This window comes from Oncorhynchus kisutch, linkage group LG18, assembly GCF_002021735.2.
Source record: "Oncorhynchus kisutch isolate 150728-3 linkage group LG18, Okis_V2, whole genome shotgun sequence".
NCBI classification, from domain to species: Eukaryota; Metazoa; Chordata; class Actinopteri; order Salmoniformes; family Salmonidae; genus Oncorhynchus; species Oncorhynchus kisutch.
The window spans coordinates 13,703,124-13,721,662 of NC_034191.2; the positions used below are offsets into that span (position 1 = coordinate 13,703,124).

The 18,539-nt window shown below is 51.7% G+C and overlaps 1 protein-coding gene across 1 annotated transcript in view; it reads left to right on the forward strand.

The window, feature by feature from the left end:
- The window catches only part of dync2h1 (dynein cytoplasmic 2 heavy chain 1), a 271,861-nt gene that overhangs the window by 117,158 nt on the left and 136,164 nt on the right, over positions 1 to 18,539 (forward strand). The window contains 2 exon segments of the mRNA XM_031795429.1: positions 4,881 to 5,015; positions 6,602 to 6,745. Of these exon segments, the coding sequence (XP_031651289.1) occupies positions 4,881 to 5,015; positions 6,602 to 6,745 (279 nt within the window).

Here is an 18,539-nt window from a genome sequence, read left to right on the forward strand (position 1 = left end):
ACACACACACTCACGCTAGAAGAGTCTTCATGCAATACACACACACTTAGTCACTGTAGAGAGGAATACCTTGTGGAAGTACACTGAACAAAAATATAAATGCAACATACAACAGTTTGAAAGAGTTTACTGACCTACAGTCAAATAAACTAATTAGTCCCTAATCTTTTCACATGACTGATTCTGTTGGTCACAAATAACTTACAAAAAAAGTAGTGTTGTGGATCAGAAACCCAGTCAGTATCTGCTGTGACCACACACACACACACAACCGCAGACCACGTGTTACCAGGTTGAAGGTGACTTGAACATTAAATTCTCTGGCAACCGCTCCGGTGGACATTCCTGCAGTCAGCATGCCGATTGCATACTCCCTCACAACTTGAGACATCTGTAGCATTGTGTTGTGTGACAAAACCTGTGTAATGATCATGCTGTTTAATCAGCTTCTTGATATGCCACCTGTCAGGTGGATGGATTATCTTGGCGAAGGAGAAATTCTCACTATAACAGGGAGGTAAACTAATTTGTGCACAAAATTTGAGCGAAATAAGCTTTTTTGTTTTTGTGGATAATGTGTGGGATATTTGATTTCATCTCATGAAACGTGACCAACACTTTACATGTTGAGTTTATATTTTTGTTCAGTGTAGCTATAATATATCTGATTAGATATTCTGACATGTTTCACTGCCCGTTTCAACACAATATTACCACTTCCTCATTATGCACAAAATGTCCACTTCTCAGTCCTTTCAGTTAGAACACAACACAATGTCACTTTCTGCTGTACATCACACAATCTCCCTCTAACTTCTACTGTACATCACATAATCTCTCCCTAACTTCTGCTGAACATCACATAATCTCCCTCTAACTTCTGCTGAACATCACACAATCTCTCCCTAACTTCTGCTGAACATCACACAATCTCTCCCTAACTTCTGCTGAACATCACACAATCTCCCTCTAACTTCTACTGTACATCACATAATCTCTCCCTAACTTCTGCTGAACATCACATAATCTCTCTCTAACTTCTGCTGAACATCACACAATCTCTCTCTAACTTCTGCTGTACATCACACAATCTCTAACTTCTGCTGAACATCACACAATCTCTCTCTAACTTCTGCTGAACATCACACAATCTCGCTCTAACTTCTGCTGAACATCACACAATCTCTCTCTAACTTCTACTGTACATCACACAATCTCTCTCTAACTTCTACTGTACATCACACAATCTCTCTCTAACTTCTGCTGAACATCACACAATCTCTCCCTAACTTCTGCTGAACATCACACAATCTCTCCCTAACTTCTGCTGAACATCACACAATCTCTAACTTCTGCTGAACATCACATAATCTCCCTCTAACTTCTGCTGAACATCACACAATCTCTCCCTAACTTCTGCTGAACATCACACAATCTCTCCCTAACTTCTGCTGAACATCACACAATCTCCCTCTAACTTCTACTGTACATCACATAATCTCTCCCTAACTTCTGCTGAACATCACATAATCTCTCTCTAACTTCTGCTGAACATCACACAATCTCTCTCTAACTTCTGCTGTACATCACACAATCTCTAACTTCTGCTGAACATCACACAATCTCTCTCTAACTTCTGCTGAACATCACACAATCTCGCTCTAACTTCTGCTGAACATCACACAATCTCTCTCTAACTTCTACTGTACATCACACAATCTCTCTCTAACTTCTACTGTACATCACACAATCTCTCTCTAACTTCTGCTGAACATCACACAATCTCTCCCTAACTTCTGCTGAACATCACACAATCTCTCCCTAACTTCTGCTGAACATCACACAATCTCTCCCTAACTTCTGCTGAACATCACACAATCTCTAACTTCTGCTGAACATCACACAATCTCTCTCTAACTTCTGCTGAACATCACACAATCTCTCCCTAACTTCTGCTGAACATCACACAATCTCTCCCTAACTTCTGCTGAACATCACACAATCTCTAACTTCTGCTGAACATCACACAATCTCTAACTTCTGCTGAACATCACACAATCTCTCTCTAACTTCTGCTGAACATCACACAATCTCTCTCTAACTTCTGCTGAACATCACACAATCTCTCTCTAACTTCTGCTGAACATCACACAATCTCTCTCTAACTTCTGCTGAACATCACACAATCTCTCTCTAACTTCTGCTGTACATCACACAATCTCTCCCTAACTTCTGCTGAACATCACACAATCTCTCTCTAACTTCTGCTGAACATCACACAATCTCTCTCTAACTTCTGCTGAACATCACACAATCTCTCTCTAACTTCTGCTGAACATCACACAATCTCTCTCTAACTTCTGCTGAACATCATACAATCTCTCTCTAACTTCGGCTGTACATCATACAATCTCTCTCTAACTTCTGCTGTACATCACACAATCTCTCTCTAACTTCTGCTGAACATCACACAATCTCTCTCTAACTTCTGCTGAACATCACACAATCTCTCTCTAACTTCTGCTGAACATCATACAATCTCTCTCTAACTTCGGCTGTACATCATACAATCTCTCTCTAACTTCTGCTGTACATCACACAATCTCTCTCTAACTTCTGCTGAACATCACACAATCTCTCTCTAACTTCTGCTGAACATCACACAATATCTCTCTAACTTCTGCTGAACATCACACAATCTCTCTCTATCTTCTGCTGAACATCACACAATCTCTCTCTATCTTCTGCTGAACATCACACAATCTCTCTCTAACTTCTGCTGAACATCACACAATCTCTCTCTAACTTCTGCTGAACATCACACAATCTCTCTCTAACTTCTGCTGAACATCACACAATCTCTCTAACTTCTACTGTACATCACACAATCTCTCTCTAACTTCTGCTGTACATCACACAATCTCTCTCTAACTTCTGCTGAACATCACACAATCTCTCTCTAACTTCTGCTGAACATCACACAATCTCTCTCTAACTTCTGCTGAACATCACACAATCTCTCTCTAACTTCTACTGAACATCACACAATCTCTCTCTAACTTCTGCTGTACATCACACAATCTCTCTCTAACTTCTGCTGTACATCACACAATCTCTCTCTAACTTCTGCTGAACATCACACAATCTCTCTCTAACTTCTACTGTACATCACACAATCTCTCTCTAACTTCTACTGTACATCACACAATCTCTCTCTAACTTCTACTGTACATCACACAATCTCTCTCTAACTTCTGCTGTACATCACACAATCTCTCTCTAACTTCTGCTGAACATCACACAATCTCTCTCTAACTTCTGCTGAACATCACACAATCTCTCTCTAACTTCTGCTGAACATCACACAATCTCTCTAACTTCTACTGTACATCACACAATCTCTCTCTAACTTCTACTGTACATCACACAATCTCTCTCTAACTTCTACTGTACATCACACAATCTCTCTCTAACTTCTACTGTACATCACACAATCTCTCCCTAACTTCTGCTGAACATCACACAATCTCTCTCTAACTTCTGCTGAACATCACACAATCTCTCTCTAACTTCTACTGTACATCACACAATCTCTCTCTAACTTCTACTGTACATCACACAATCTCTCTCTAACTTCTACTGTACATCACACAATCTCTCTCTAACTTCTGCTGAACATCACACAATCTCTCTCTAACTTCTACTGAACATCACACAATCTCTCTCTAACTTCTACTGTACATCACACAATCTCTCTCTAACTTCTGCTGTACATCACACAATCTCTCTCTAACTTCTGCTGAACATCACACAATCTCTCTCTAACTTCTACTGTACATCACACAATCTCTCTCTAACTTCTACTGTACATCACACAATCTCTCTCTAACTTCTACTGTACATCACACAATCTCTCTCTAACTTCTGCTGTACATCACACAATCTCTCTAACTTCTACTGAACATCACACAATCTCTCTCTAACTTCTGCTGAACATCACACAATCTCTCTCTAACTTCTGCTGAACATCACACAATCTCTCTCTAACTTCTGCTGAACATCACACAATCTCTCTAACTTCTACTGTACATCACACAATCTCTCTCTAACTTCTACTGTACATCACACAATCTCTCTCTAACTTCTACTGTACATCACACAATCTCTCTCTAACTTCTACTGTACATCACACAATCTCTCCCTAACTTCTGCTGAACATCACACAATCTCTCTCTAACTTCTGCTGAACATCACACAATCTCTCTCTAACTTCTACTGTACATCACACAATCTCTCTCTAACTTCTACTGTACATCACACAATCTCTCTCTAACTTCTACTGTACATCACACAATCTCTCTCTAACTTCTGCTGTACATCACACAATCTCTCTCTAACTTCTGCTGAACATCACACAATCTCTCTCTAACTTCTACTGTACATCACACAATCTCTCTCTAACTTCTGCTGAACATCACACAATCTCTCTCTAACTTCTGCTGAACATCACACAATCTCTCTCTAACTTCTGCTGAACATCACACAATCTCTCTCTAACTTCTACTGAACATCACACAATCTCTCTCTAACTTCTGCTGTCCTTCCTCTGTATCTTTATCCTCCTCTTCTCTCTTTCTGTTTCTCTCTTCTTCTCTCTCTCTTCTTTCTCTCTCTCTTCTTTCTCTCTCTCTTCTTTCTCTCTCTCTTCTTTCTCTCTCTTCTTTCTCTCTCTCTTCTTTCTCTCTTCTTTCTCTCTCTCTTCTCTCTCTCTCTTCTTTCTCTCTCTCTCCTTTCTCTCTCTTCTTTCTCTCTCTCTTCTTTCTCTCTCTTCTTTCTCTCTCTTCTTTCTTTCTCTCTTTCTTTCTCTCTCTTGTCTCTAGACTTTGGCTACAGCTCAGGGGAATATCCTGGAGAATAAGGAGCTGATCGATTCTCTGAACCAGACCAAGTCTAGCAGCGCCCTCATACAGGACTCACTGAGGGAGTCACACAGACTCCAGGCCTCCTTGGACCAGGTACATGTGCGCACACACACACACACACACACACACACACACACACACACACACACACACACACACACACACACACACACACACACACACACACACTCCACTTCCTCTCACACACTGAGCTGTAAACCTCCTCATCAACCTCCCATAGGGTTTGTACACAAAACCCCAAACTGCTGTGTGTGAATGACAGAGGAGAATACATCAACCAATCACAGGAGAATAGCAGAGTCTGGAGTCTGTCAGAACAGATGGAACACTCTGAGAGAGAGGGGGGTGAAAGAGAGATGAGACAGAGATGCTCTGGGGCGAGAGAGAGAGGGATTGGGAGAAGATTGAGTGTGAGAGATTGATTGAGGAAGACAGGGTGCATGAGAGGGAGAGAGATGGATAGATGGAGGAAGGGAGAGTGTGATTGAAGAGGAGAATAAGACTGAATGGTTAAGCTAAATGGATACTGTGTGTTGCTGTGTGTTGCCGTTTGTTACTCTGTAGGTTACTCTGTGTAGGTTACTCTGTGGGTTACTCTGTGTGGGTTACTCTGTGTAGGTTACTCTGTGTTGGTTACTCTGTGTAGGTTACTCTGTGTAGTTACTCTGTGTGGGTTACTCTGTGTGGGTTACTCTGTGTGGGTTACTCTGTGTGGGTTACTCTGTGTGGGTTACTCTGTGTAGGTTACTCTGTGTAGGTTACTCTGTGTAGGTTACTCTGTGTAGGTTACTCTGTGTAGGTTACTCTGTGTAGGTTACTCTGTGTAGGTTACTCTGTGTAGGTTACTCTGTGTGGGTTACTCTGTGTAGGTTACTCTGTGTGGGTTACTCTGTGTGTGTTACTCTGTGTAGGTTACTCTGTGTGTGTTACTCTGTAGGTTACTCTGTGTGTGTTACTCTGTGTAGGTTACTCTGTGTGTGTTACTCTGTGTGTGTTACTCTGTGTGTGTTACTCTGTGTGTGTTACTCTGTGTGTGTTACTCTGTGTTTGGGAAATATTTATTTATTTATTTAATCATAAGCATTTAGACCAAGGTCATTGTCTGTCTGTCTGGCTGTCACCCTGGCTGGCTGGCTGGCTGTCTGTGTGTGTGTGTGTGTGTGTGCTCAATGAGCAGTGTCTCTATCAACTCAATTAACCATAAGGACATTGAGTCCCACATTATACTTTACAGCCAATTACAGAGAATGATATTATTAACAGCACTCTTTGCCCACAGCAATGTTGGTTTTAATTGTGGGTTTCTTTTGGCCTTTGTCGAGATGGAGTTGAGATGTGCTCAAGTCTGTGTGTGTGTCTGTACCTGAACCTCTGTTTGTGCATGATGAAAATATAATTATTCCTCTAGGGGGCAGTGTGATACCAGTTCTGATGGTCTCTCTCCTCCCTCTTCTCTCTCCTCCCATTTCTACCTCTTCTCCCCTCCCTCTTCCTCTTCTCCCTTACCTCTTCCTCTTCTCCCTTACCTCTTCCTCTTCTCCCTTACCTCTTCCTCTTCTTGTCTCCCTCTTCCTCCTCTTTCCTCCCACCTCCCTCTTGGTCTTTCTCCTCTCCCTTCCCCTCCCTCTGTCTCTCCCTCTCTCTCCATCTCTCCCCAGGAGCGTGATGCATACCTGCCGTTAGCTGAAAGTGCCAGTAAGATTTATTTTGTCATAACAGACCTCTCTAGGATCAACAACATGTACCGTTTCAGCCTGGCCTCCTTCCTACGTCTGTTTCAGAGAGCACTGCAGAGCAAGAAGGTAACTGACACACACACACACACACACACACACACACACACACACACACACACACACACACACAGAGGGACGTTAATCCTGTGTTTGCAGTGTCCCCAGCCAGACGGAGAGGAAGGGTTCAGCTGTGTTGACATTCTCTCCTAACCTTCTCCAGCCCCTCTGAGCTCCCTATATCTCCTCCCATCAGACCTCCCATAAGACCCCTCTCCTTTCCTCCCATCAGACACCTCTCCTTTCCTCCCATCAGACCCCTCTCCTTTCCTCCCATCAGACCCCTCTCCTCCCATCAGACATCTCACCTCCCATCAGACTCCTCTCTCACCTCCCATCAGACTCCTCACTCACCTCCCATCAGACTCCTCTCTCACCTCCCATCAGACTCCCTCACCTCCCATCAGACCTCTCTCCTCCCATCATACCTCTCTCACCTCCCATCATGCCTCTCTCACCTCCCATCATACCTCTCTCACCTCCCATCATGCCTCTCTCACCTCCCATCATACCTCTCTCACCTCCAATCAGACTCCCTCTCTCACCTCCCATCAGACCGCTCTCTCCTCCCATCAGACCGCTCTCTCCCCTCCCATCAGACCTCTCTCACCTCCCAACAGACCTCTCTCACCTCCCAACAGACCTCTCTCTCCTCCCATCAGACCGCTCTCTCCTCCCATCAGACCGCTCTCTCCTCCCATCAGACTCCCCTCACCTCCCATCAGACCTCTCTCTCCTCCCATCAGACTCCCCTCACCTCCCATCAGACCTCTCTCTCCTCCCATCAGACCTCTCTCTCCTCCCATCAGACCGCTCTCTCCTCCCATCAGACCGCTCTCTCCTCCCATCAGACTCCCCTCACCTCCCATCAGACTCCCCTCACCTTCCATCAGACCTCTCCCACCTCCCATCAGACTCCTCTCGCTCCTCCATCAGACTCCTCTCGCTCCTCCCATCAGACTCCTCTCGCTCCTCCCATCAGACTCCTCTCCCTTCTCCCATCAGACTCCTCTCCCTCCTCCCATCAGACCTCTCCCTCCTCCCATGAGACCTCTCCCTCCTCCATCAGACCTCTCCCTGCTCCCATCAGACCTCTCCCTGCTCCCATCAGACCTCTCCCTGCTCCCATCAGACTCCTCTCTCACCTCCCATCAGACTCCTCTCTCACCTCCCATCAGACTCCTCTCTCACCTCCCATCAGACTCCTCTCTCACATCCCATCAGACTCCTCTCTCACCTCCCATCAGACTCCTCTCTCACCTCCCATCAGACGCCTCTCTCACCTCCCATCAGACGCCTCTCTCACCTCCCATCAGACTCCTCTCTCACCTCCCATCAGACTCCTCTCTCACCTCCCATCAGACTCCTCTCTCACCTCCCATCAGACTCCTCTCTCACCTCCCATCAGACTCCTCTCTCACCTCCCATCAGACTCCTCTCTCACCTCCCATCAGATCTCTCTCTCCTCCCATCAGACTCCCCTCTCCTCCCATCAGACTCCCCTCACCTCCCATCAGACTCCCCTCACCTCCCATCAGACATCTCTCACCTCCCATCAGACATCTCTCACCTCCCATCAGACTCCTCTCACCTCCCATCAGACTCCTCTCTCTCCTCCCATCAGACTCCTCTCTCTCCTCCCATCAGACTCCTCTCTCACCTCCCATCAGACTCCCCTCTCCTCCCATCAGACTCCCCTCTCCTCCCATCAGACTCTCCTCACCTCCCATCAGACTCCCCTCACCTCCCATCAGACTCCCCTCACCTCCCATCAGACATCTCTCACCTCCCATCAGACTCCTCTCTCTCCTCCCATCAGACTCCCCTCTCCTCCCATCAGACTCCCCTCTCCTCCCATCAGACTCCCCTCTCCTCCCATCAGACTCCCCTCTCCTCCCATCAGACTCCCTCTCTTCCCATCAGACTCCCCTCTCCTCCCATCTGACCTCTCTCACCTCCCATCATACCTCTCACCAGACCTCTCTCACCTCCCATCAGACTCCTCTCTCACCTCCCATCAGACTCCCCTCACCTCCCATCAGACTCCCCTCACCTCCCATCAGACTCCCCTCTCACCTCCCATCAGACTCCCCTCTCACCTCCCATCAGACTCCTCTCTCACCTCCCATCAGACTCCTCTCTCACCTCCCATCAGACCTCTCACCCTCCCATCAGACATCTCTCACCTCCCATCAGACTTCTCTCTCACCTCCCATCAGACCTCTCTCCTCCCATCATACCTCTCTCACCTCCCATCATGCCTCTCTCACCTCCCATCATACCTCTCTCACCTCCCATCATGCCTCTCTCACCTCCCATCATACCTCTCTCACCTCCAATCAGACTCCTCTCTCACCTCCCATCAGACCGCTCTCTCCTCCCATCAGACCGCTCTCTCCCCTCCCATCAGACCTCTCTCACCTCCCAACAGACCTCTCTCACCTCCCAACAGACCTCTCTCTCCTCCCATCAGACCGCTCTCTCCTCCCATCAGAACCGCTCTCTCCTCCCATCAGACTCCCCTCACCTCCCATCAGACCTCTCTCTCTCCCCATCAGACTCCTCTCTCACCTCCCATCAGACCTCTCTCTCCTCCATCAGACTCTCTCTCCTCCCATCAGACCGCTCTCCTCCTCCCATCAGACCGCTCTCTCTCCTCCATCAGACTCCCCTCACCTCCCATCAGACTCCCCTCACCTTCCATCAGACCTCTCCCACCCTCCCATCAGACCTCTCTCTCCTCCCATCAGACCTCTCTCTCCTACCAACAGACCTCTCTCTCCTCCCATCAGACTCCCCTCACCTCCCATCAGACCTCTCTCACCTCCCATCAGACCTCTCCCTCCTCCCATCAGACTCCTCTCGCTCCTCCATCAGACTCCTCTCGCTCCTCCCATCAGACTCTCTCTCCTAGTCTCTCCCATCAGACTCCCCTCTCTTCCCATCAGACTCCCTCCTCTCTTCCCATCAGACTCCCTCTTCCCATCAGACTCCCCTCTCTTCCCATCAGACTCCCCTCTCTTCCCATCAGACTCCCCTCATCTCCCATCAGACTCCCCTCATCTCCCATCAGACCTCTCTCTCCTCCCATCAGACTCCCCTCTTTTCCCCATCAGACTCCTCTCTCTCCTCCCATCAGACTCCCCTCTCCACCAATCAGACTCCTCTCTCTCCTCCCATCAGACTCCTCTCTCTCCTCCCATCAGACTCCTCTCTCTCCTCCCATCAGACTCCCCTCACCTCCCATCAGACATCTCTCACCTCCCATCAGACCTCTCTCTCCTCCTATCAGACCTCTCTCCCTCTCCTCCCATCAGACTCACCTCTCCTCCCATCAGACTCCGCTCTCCACCCATCAGACTCCCTCTCCTCCCATCAGACCTCTCTCTCCTCCCATCAGACTCCCCTCTCCTCCCATCAGACCTCTCTCCTCCCATCAGACCTCTCTCTCCTCCTATCAGACTCCTCTCTCCTCCCATCAGACTCCGCTCTCCACCCCATCAGACTCCTCTCTCCTCCCATCAGACTCCGCTCTCCACCCATCAGAACTCCTCTCTCCTCTCATCAGACCTCTCTCTCCTCCCATCAGACCTCTCTCCCTCATCAGACTTCTCTCACCTCCCATCCAGACCTCTCTCTCCTCCCATCAGACCTCCTCTCCTCCCATCAGACTCACCTCTCCTCCCATCAGACTCCTCTCTCTCCTCCCATCAGACTCCCCTCTCCTCCATCATACTCCCCTACTCCCCCCTCATACTCCCTCTCCTCCATCAGACTCCCCTCTCCTCCCATCAGACTCCCCTCTCCTCCCATCAGACTCCCCTCTCCTCCCATCAGACTCCCCTCCCTTCCCATCAGACTCCCCTCTCCTCTCATCAGACTCCCCTCTCCTCCCATCAGACTCCCCTCTCCTCCCATCAGACCTCTCTCCTCCCATCAGACCTCTCTTCTCCCATCAGACCTCTCTCCTCCCATCAGACCTCTCTCACCTCCCATCAGACCTCTCTCTCCTCCCATCAGACTCCCCTCTCCTCCCATCAGACCTCTCTCCTCCCATCAGACCTCTCTTCTCCCATCAGACCTCTCTCCTCCCATCAGACCTCTCTCACCTCCCATCCAGGACCTCTCTCTCCTCCCATCAGACTCCCCTCACCTCCCATCAAGGAATCTCTCACCTCCCATCAGACCTCTCTCTCCTCTCATCAGACTCCCCTCTCTCTCCTCTCATCAGACTCCTCTCTCACCTCCCATCAGACCTCTCTCTCCTCCCATCAGACTCACCCTCTCCTCCCATCAGACCTCTCTCTCCTCCCATCAGACTCCCCTCTCCTCCCATCAGACCTCTCTCTCCTCCTATCAGACTCCCTCTCTCCTCCCATCAGACTCCGCTCTCCACCCATCAGGACTTCCCTCTTCTCCACCCATCAGACTCCTCTCTCTCCTCCCATCAGACTCCTCTCTCTCCTCCCATCAGACTCCTCTCTCTCCTCCCATCAGACTCCTCTCTCTCCTCCCATCAGACTCCTCTCTCTCCTCCCATCAGACTCACCTCTCCTCCCATCAGACTCCTCTCTCTCCTCCCATCAGACTCCCCTCTCCTCCCATCATACTCCCCTCTCCTCCCATCAGACTTCCCTCTCCTCCCATCAGACTCCCCCTCTCTTCCCATCAGACTCCCCTCTCTTCCCATCAGACTCCCCTCTCTTCCCATCAGACTCCCCTCTCTTCCCATCAGACTCCCCTCTCTTCCCATCAGACTCCCCTCTCTTCCCATCAGACTCCCCTCTCTTCCCATCAGACTCTCCTCTCTTCCCATCAGACTCCCCTCTCTTCCCATCAGACTCCCCTCTCTTCCCATCAGACTCCCCTCTCTTCCCATCAGACTCCCCTCTCTCCCATCAGACTCCCCTCTCTTCCCATCAGACTCCCCTCTCTTCCCATCAGACTCCCCTCTCTTCCCATCAGACTCCCTCTCTCCCATCAGACTCCCTCTCTTCCCATCAGACTCCCCTCTCTCCCATCAGACTCCCTCTCTCCCATCAGACTCCCCTCTCTTCCCATCAGACTCCCCTCTCCTCCCATCAGACTCCGCTCTCCACCCATCAGACTCCTCTCTCTCCTCCCATCAGACCTCTCTCACCTCCCATCAGACTCCTCTCACCTCTCATCAGACCTCTCTCTCCTCCCATCAGACCTCTCTCACCTCCCATCAGACTCCTCTCACCTCCCATCAGACCTCTCTCTCCTCCCATCAGACCTCTCTCTCCTCCCATCAGACTCACCTCTCCTCCCATCAGACTCCCCTCTCTTCCCATCAGACTCCCCTCTCCTTCCATCAGTCTCCCCTCTCCTCCCATCAGTCTCCCCTCTCTTCCCATCAGACTCCCCTCTCTTCCCATCAGACTCCCCTCTCCTCCCATCAGACTCCCCTCATCTCCCATCAGACCTCTCTCTCCTCCCATCAGACTCCCCTCCCCTCCCATCAGACTCCCCTCTCTTCCCATCAGACTCCTCTCTCCCCTCCCATCAGACTCCCTCTCTCCCATCAGACCTCTCTCAACTCCCATCAGACCTCTCTCACCTCCCATCAGACCCTCTCACCTCCCATCAGACCTCTCTCACCTCCCATCAGACCTCTCTCACCTCCCATCAGACCTCTCTCACCTCCCATCAGACCTCTCTCACCTCCCATCAGACCTCTCTCTCCTCCCATCAGACTCCCCTCACCTCCCATCAGACTCCTCTCTCTCCTCCCATCAAACCTCTCTCTCCTCTCATCAGACTCCTCTCTCTCCTCCCATCAAACCTCTCTCTCCTCCCATCAGACTCCCCTCTCCTCCCATCAGACCTCTCTCCTCCCATCAGACCTCTCTTCTCCCATCAGACCTCTCTCCTCCCATCAGACCTCTCTCACCTCCCATCAGACCTCTCTCTCCTCCCATCAGACTCCCCTCACCTCCCATCAGATATCTCTCACCTCCCATCAGACCTCTCTCTCCTCTCATCAGACTCCTCTCTCACCTCCCATCAGACCTCTCTCTCCTCCCATCAGACTCCCCTCTCCTCCCATCAGACCTCTCTCTCCTCCCATCAGACTCCCCTCTCCTCCCATCAGACCTCTCTCTCCTCCTATCAGACTCCTCTCTCCTCCCATCAGACTCCGCTCTCCACCCATCAGACTCCTCTCTCCACCCATCAGACTCCTCTCTCTCCTCCCATCAGACTCCTCTCTCTCCTCCCATCAGAATCCTCTCTCTCCTCCCATCAGACTCCTCTCTCTCCTCCCATCAGACTCCCCTCTCTTCCCATCAGACTCCCCTCTCTTCCCATCAGACTCCCTCTCTTCCCATCAGACTCCCCTCTCTTCTCATCAGACTCCCTCTCCTTCCCATCAGACTCCCCTCCCTCCCATCAGATTCCCCTCTCTTCCCATCAGACTCCCCTCTCTTCCCATCAGACTCCCCTCTCTTCCCATCAGACTCCCTCTCTTCCATCAGACCCCTCTCTTCCCATCAGACTCCCCTCATCTCCCATCAGACTCCCCTCATCTCCCATCAGACCTCTCTCTCCTCCCATCAGACTCCCCTCTTTTCCCATCAGACTCCTCTCTCTCCTCCCATCAGACTCCCCTCTCCACCAATCAGACTCCTCTCTCTCCTCCCATCAGACTCCTCTCTCTCCTCCCATCAGACTCCTCTCTCTCCTCCCATCAGACTCCTCTCTCTCCTCCCATCAGACTCCCCTCTCCTCCCAATCAGACTCCCCTCTCCTCCCATCAGACTCCGCTCTCCACCCATCAGACTCCTCTCTCTCCTCCCATCAGACCTCTCTCACCTCCCATCAGACTCCTCTCTCCTCTCATCAGACCTCTCTCACCTCCCATCAGACTCCCCTCTCCTCCCATCAGACTCCCCTCTCTTCCCATCAGACTCCCCTCTCTTCCCATCAGACTCCCCTCTCTTCCCATCAGACTCCCCTCTCCTCCCATCAGACTCCCCTCTCCTCCCATCAGACTCCCCTCTCCTCCCATCAGACTCCCCTCACCTCCCATCAGACTCCCCTCTCTTCCCATCAGACTCCCCTCTCTTCCCATCAGACTCCCCTCTCTTCCCATCAGACTCCCCTCTCTTCCCATCAGACTCCCCTCTCTTCCCATCAGACTCCCCCTCTTCCCATCAGACTCCCCTCTCTTCCCATCAGACTCCCCTCTTTCCCATCAGACTCCCCTCTCTTCCCATCAGACTCCCTCTCTTCCCATCAGACTCCCCTCTCTTCCCATCAGACTCCCCTCTCTTCCCATCAGACTCCCCTCTCTTCCCATCAGACTCCCTCTCTTCCCATCAGACTCCCCTCTCCTCCCATCAGACTCCCCTCTCTCCCATCAGACTCCCCTCTCTTCCCATCAGACTCCCCTCTCTTCCCATCAGACTCCCCTCTCTTCCCATCAGACTCCCCTCTCTTCCCATCAGACTCCCCTCATCTCCCATCAGACTCCCCTCATCTCCCATCAGACCTCTCTCTCCTCCCATCAGACTCCCCTCTCTTCCCATCAGACTCCTCTCTCTCCTCCCATCAGACTCCCCTCTCCTCCCATCAGACTCCGCTCTCCACCCATCAGACTCCTCTCTCTCCTCCCATCAGACCTCTCTCACCTCCCATCAGACTCCTCTCTCCTCTCATCAGACCTCTCTCTCCTCCCATCAGACCTCTCTCACCTCCCATCAGACTCCTCTCACCTCCCATCAGACCTCTCTCTCCTCCCATCAGACCTCTCTCTCCTCCCATCAGACTCACCTCTCCTCCCATCAGACTCCCCTCTCTTCCCATCAGACTCCCCTCTCCTCCCATCAGACTCCCCTCTCCTCCCATCAGTCTCCCCTCTCTTCCCATCAGACTCCCCTCTCTTCCCATCAGACTCCCCTCTCCTCCCATCAGACTCCCCTCATCTCCCATCAGACCTCTCTCTCCTCCCATCAGACTCCCCTCTCCTCCCATCAGACTCCCCTCTCTTCCCATCAGACTCCTCTCTCCCCTCCCATCAGACTCCCCTCTCCTCCCATCAGACCTCTCTCACCTCCCATCAGACCTCTCTCACCTCCCATCAGACCTCTCTCACCTCCCATCAGACCTCTCTCACCTCCCATCAGACCTCTCTCACCTCCCCATCAGACCTCTCTCACCTCCCATCAGACCTCTCTCACCTCCCATCAGACCTCTCTCACCTCCCATCAGACCTCTCTCACCTCCCATCAGACCTCTCTCACCTCCCATCAGACCTCTCTCACCTCCCATCAGACCTCTCTCACCTCCCATCAGACCTCTCTCTCCTCCCATCAGACTCCCCTCACCTCCCATCAGACTCCTCTCTCTCCTCCCATCAAACCTCTTTCTCCTCTCATCAGACTCCTCTCTCTCCTCCCATCAAACCTCTTCTCTCCTCTCATCAGACTCCTCTCTCTCCTCCCATCAAACCTCTCTCACCTCCCATCAGACCTCTCTCACCTCCCATCAGACCTCTCTCACCTCCCATCAGACCTCTCTCACCTCCCATCAGACCTCTCTCACCTCCCATCAGACCTCTCTCACCTCCCATCAGACCTCTCTCCTCCCATCAGACTCCCCTCTCCTCCCATCAAACCTCTCTCTCCTCCATCATAAGACTCTCTCTTCTCCATCAAACCTCTCTCACCTCCCATCAGACCTCTCTCACCTCCCCACAGACCTCTCTCTCCTCCCCACAGACCTCTCTCTCCTCCCATCAGACTCCCCTCACCTCCCATCAGACTCCTCTCTCTCCCTCCCATCAGACTCCTCTCTCTCCTCCCATCAGACTCCTCTCTCTCCTCCCATCAGACTCCTCTCTCTCCTCCCATCAGACCTCTCTCACCTCCCATCAGACTCCTCTCTCCTCTCATCAGACCTCTCTCTCCTCCCATCAGACCTCTCTCACCTCCATCAGACTCCTCTCACCTCCCATCAGACCTCTCTCTCCTCCCATCAGACCTCTCTCTCCTCCCATCAGACTCACTCTCCTCCCATCAGACTCCCCTCTCTCCATCAGACTCCCCTCTCTCCCATCAGACTCCCCTCTCCCTCCCATCAGTCTCCCTCTCTTCCCATCAGACTCCCCTCTCTCCCATCAGACTCCCCTCTCCTCCCATCAGACTCCCCTCATCTCCCATCAGACCTCTCTCTCCTCCCATCAGACCCCTCTCCTCCATCAGACTCCCCTCTCTTCCATCAGACTCCTCTCTCCCCTCCATCAGACTCCCCTCTCCTCCCATCAGACCTCTCTCACCTCCCATCAGACCTCTCTACCTCCATCAGACCTCTCTCACCCTCCATCAGACCTCTCTCACCTCCCATCAGACCTCTCTCACCTCCCCATCAGACCTCTCTCACCTCCCATCAGACCTCTCTCACCTCCCATCAGACCTCTCTCACCTCCCATCAGACCTCTCTCACCTCCCAAGACCTCTCTCACCTCCCATCAGACCTCTCTCACCTCCCTCAGACCTCTCTCACCTCCAATCAGACCTCTCCTCTTCCTCCATCAGACTCCTCTCTCTTCATCCCAAAACCTCTCTCTCCTCTCATCAGACTCCTCTCTCTCCTCCCATCAAACCTCTCTCTCCTCTCATCAGACTCCTCTCTCTCTCCCATCAGACTCCCCTCACCTCCCATCAGACTCCTCTCTCTCCTCCCATAACCTCTCTCTCCTCTCATCAGACTCTCTCTCTCCTCCCATCAAACCTCTCTCTCCTCTCATCAGACTCCTCTCTCTCCTCCCATCAAACCTCTCTCACCTCCCATCAGACCTCTCTCTCCTCCCATCAGACTCCCCTCTCCTCCCAATCAGACTCCCCTCTCCTCCCATCAGACTCCGCTCTCCACCCATCAGACTCCTCTCTCTCCTCCCATCAGACCTCTCTCACCTCCCATCAGACTCCTCTCTCCTCTCATCAGACCTCTCTCACCTCCCATCAGACTCCCCTCTCCTCCCATCAGACTCCCCTCTCTTCCCATCAGACTCCCCTCTCTCCCATCAGACTCCCCTCTCTTCCCATCAGACTCCCCTCTCCTCCCATCAGACTCCCCTCTCCTCCCATCAGACTCCCCTCTCCTCCCATCAGACTCCTCAACTCCCATCAGACTCCCTCTCTTCCCATCAGACTCCCCTCTCTTCCCATCAGACTCCCCTCTCTTCCCATCAGACTCCCCTCTCTTCCATCAGACTCCCCTCTCTTCCATCAGACTCCCCTCTCTTCCCATCAGACTCCCCTCTCTTCCCATCAGACTCCCCTCTCTTCCCATCAGACTCCCCTCTCTTCCCATCAGACTCCCCTCTCTTCCCATCAGACTCCCCTCTCTTCCCATCAGACTCCCCTCTCTTCCCATCAGACTCCCCTCTCCTCCCATCAGACTCCCCTCTCTTCCCATCAGACTCCCCTCTCTTCCCATCAGACTCCCCTCTCTTCCCATCAGACTCCCCTCTCTTCCCATCAGACTCCCCTCTCTTCCCATCAGACTCCCCTCATCTCCCATCAGACTCCCCTCATCTCCCATCAGACCTCTCTCTCCTCCCATCAGACTCCCCTCTCTTCCCATCAGACTCCTCTCTCTCCTCCCATCAGACTCCCCTCTCCTCCCATCAGACTCCGCTCTCCACCCATCAGACTCCTCTCTCTCCTCCCATCAGACCTCTCTCACCTCCCATCAGACTCCTCTCTCCTCTCATCAGACCTCTCTCTCCTCCCATCAGACCTCTCTCACCTCCCATCAGACTCCTCTCACCTCCCATCAGACCTCTCTCTCCTCCCATCAGACCTCTCTCTCCTCCCATCAGACTCACTCTCCTCCCATCAGACTCCCTCTCTTCCCATCAGACTCCCCTCTCCTCCCATCAGACTCCCTCTCCTCCCATCAGTCTCCCCTCTTTCCCATCAGACTCCCCCTCTCTTCCCATCAGACTCCCCTCTCCTCCATCAGACTCCCCTCATCTCCCATCAGACCTCTCTCTCCTCCCATCAGACTCCCCTCTCCTCCCATCAGACTCCCCTCTCTTCCCATCAGACTCCTCTCTCCCCTCCCATCAGACTCCCCTCTCCTCCCATCAGACCTCTCTCACCTCCCATCAGACCTCTCTCACCTCCCATCAGACCTCTCTCACCTCCCATCAGACCTCTCTCACCTCCCATCAGACCTCTCTCACCTCCCATCAGACCTCTCTCACCTCCCATCAGACCTCTCTCACCTCCCCATCAGACCTCTCTCACCTCCCATCAGACCTCTCTCACCTCCCATCAGACCTCTCACCTCCCATCAGACCTCTCTCACCTCCCATCAGACCTCTCTCACCTCCCATCAGACCTCTCTCACCTCCCATCAGACCTCTCTCACCTCCCATCAGACTCTCTCTCCTCCATCAGACTCCCCTCACCTCCCATCAGACTCCTCTCTCTCCTCCCATCAAACCTCTTTCTCCTCTCATCAGACTCCTCTCTCTCCTCCCATCAAACCTCTCTCTCCTCTCATCAGACTCCTCTCTCTCCCCATCAAACCTCTCTCACCTCCCATCAGACTCTCTCACCTCCCATCAGACCTCTCTCACCTCCCATCAGACCTCTCTCACCTCCATCAGACCTCTCTCACCTCCCATCAGACCTCTCTCACCTCCCATCAGACCTCTCTCCTCCCATCAGACCCCTCTCCTCCCATCAAACCTCTCTCTCCTCTCATCAGACTCCTCTCTCTCCTCCCATCAAACCTCTCTCACCTCCCATCAGACCTCTCTCACCTCCCC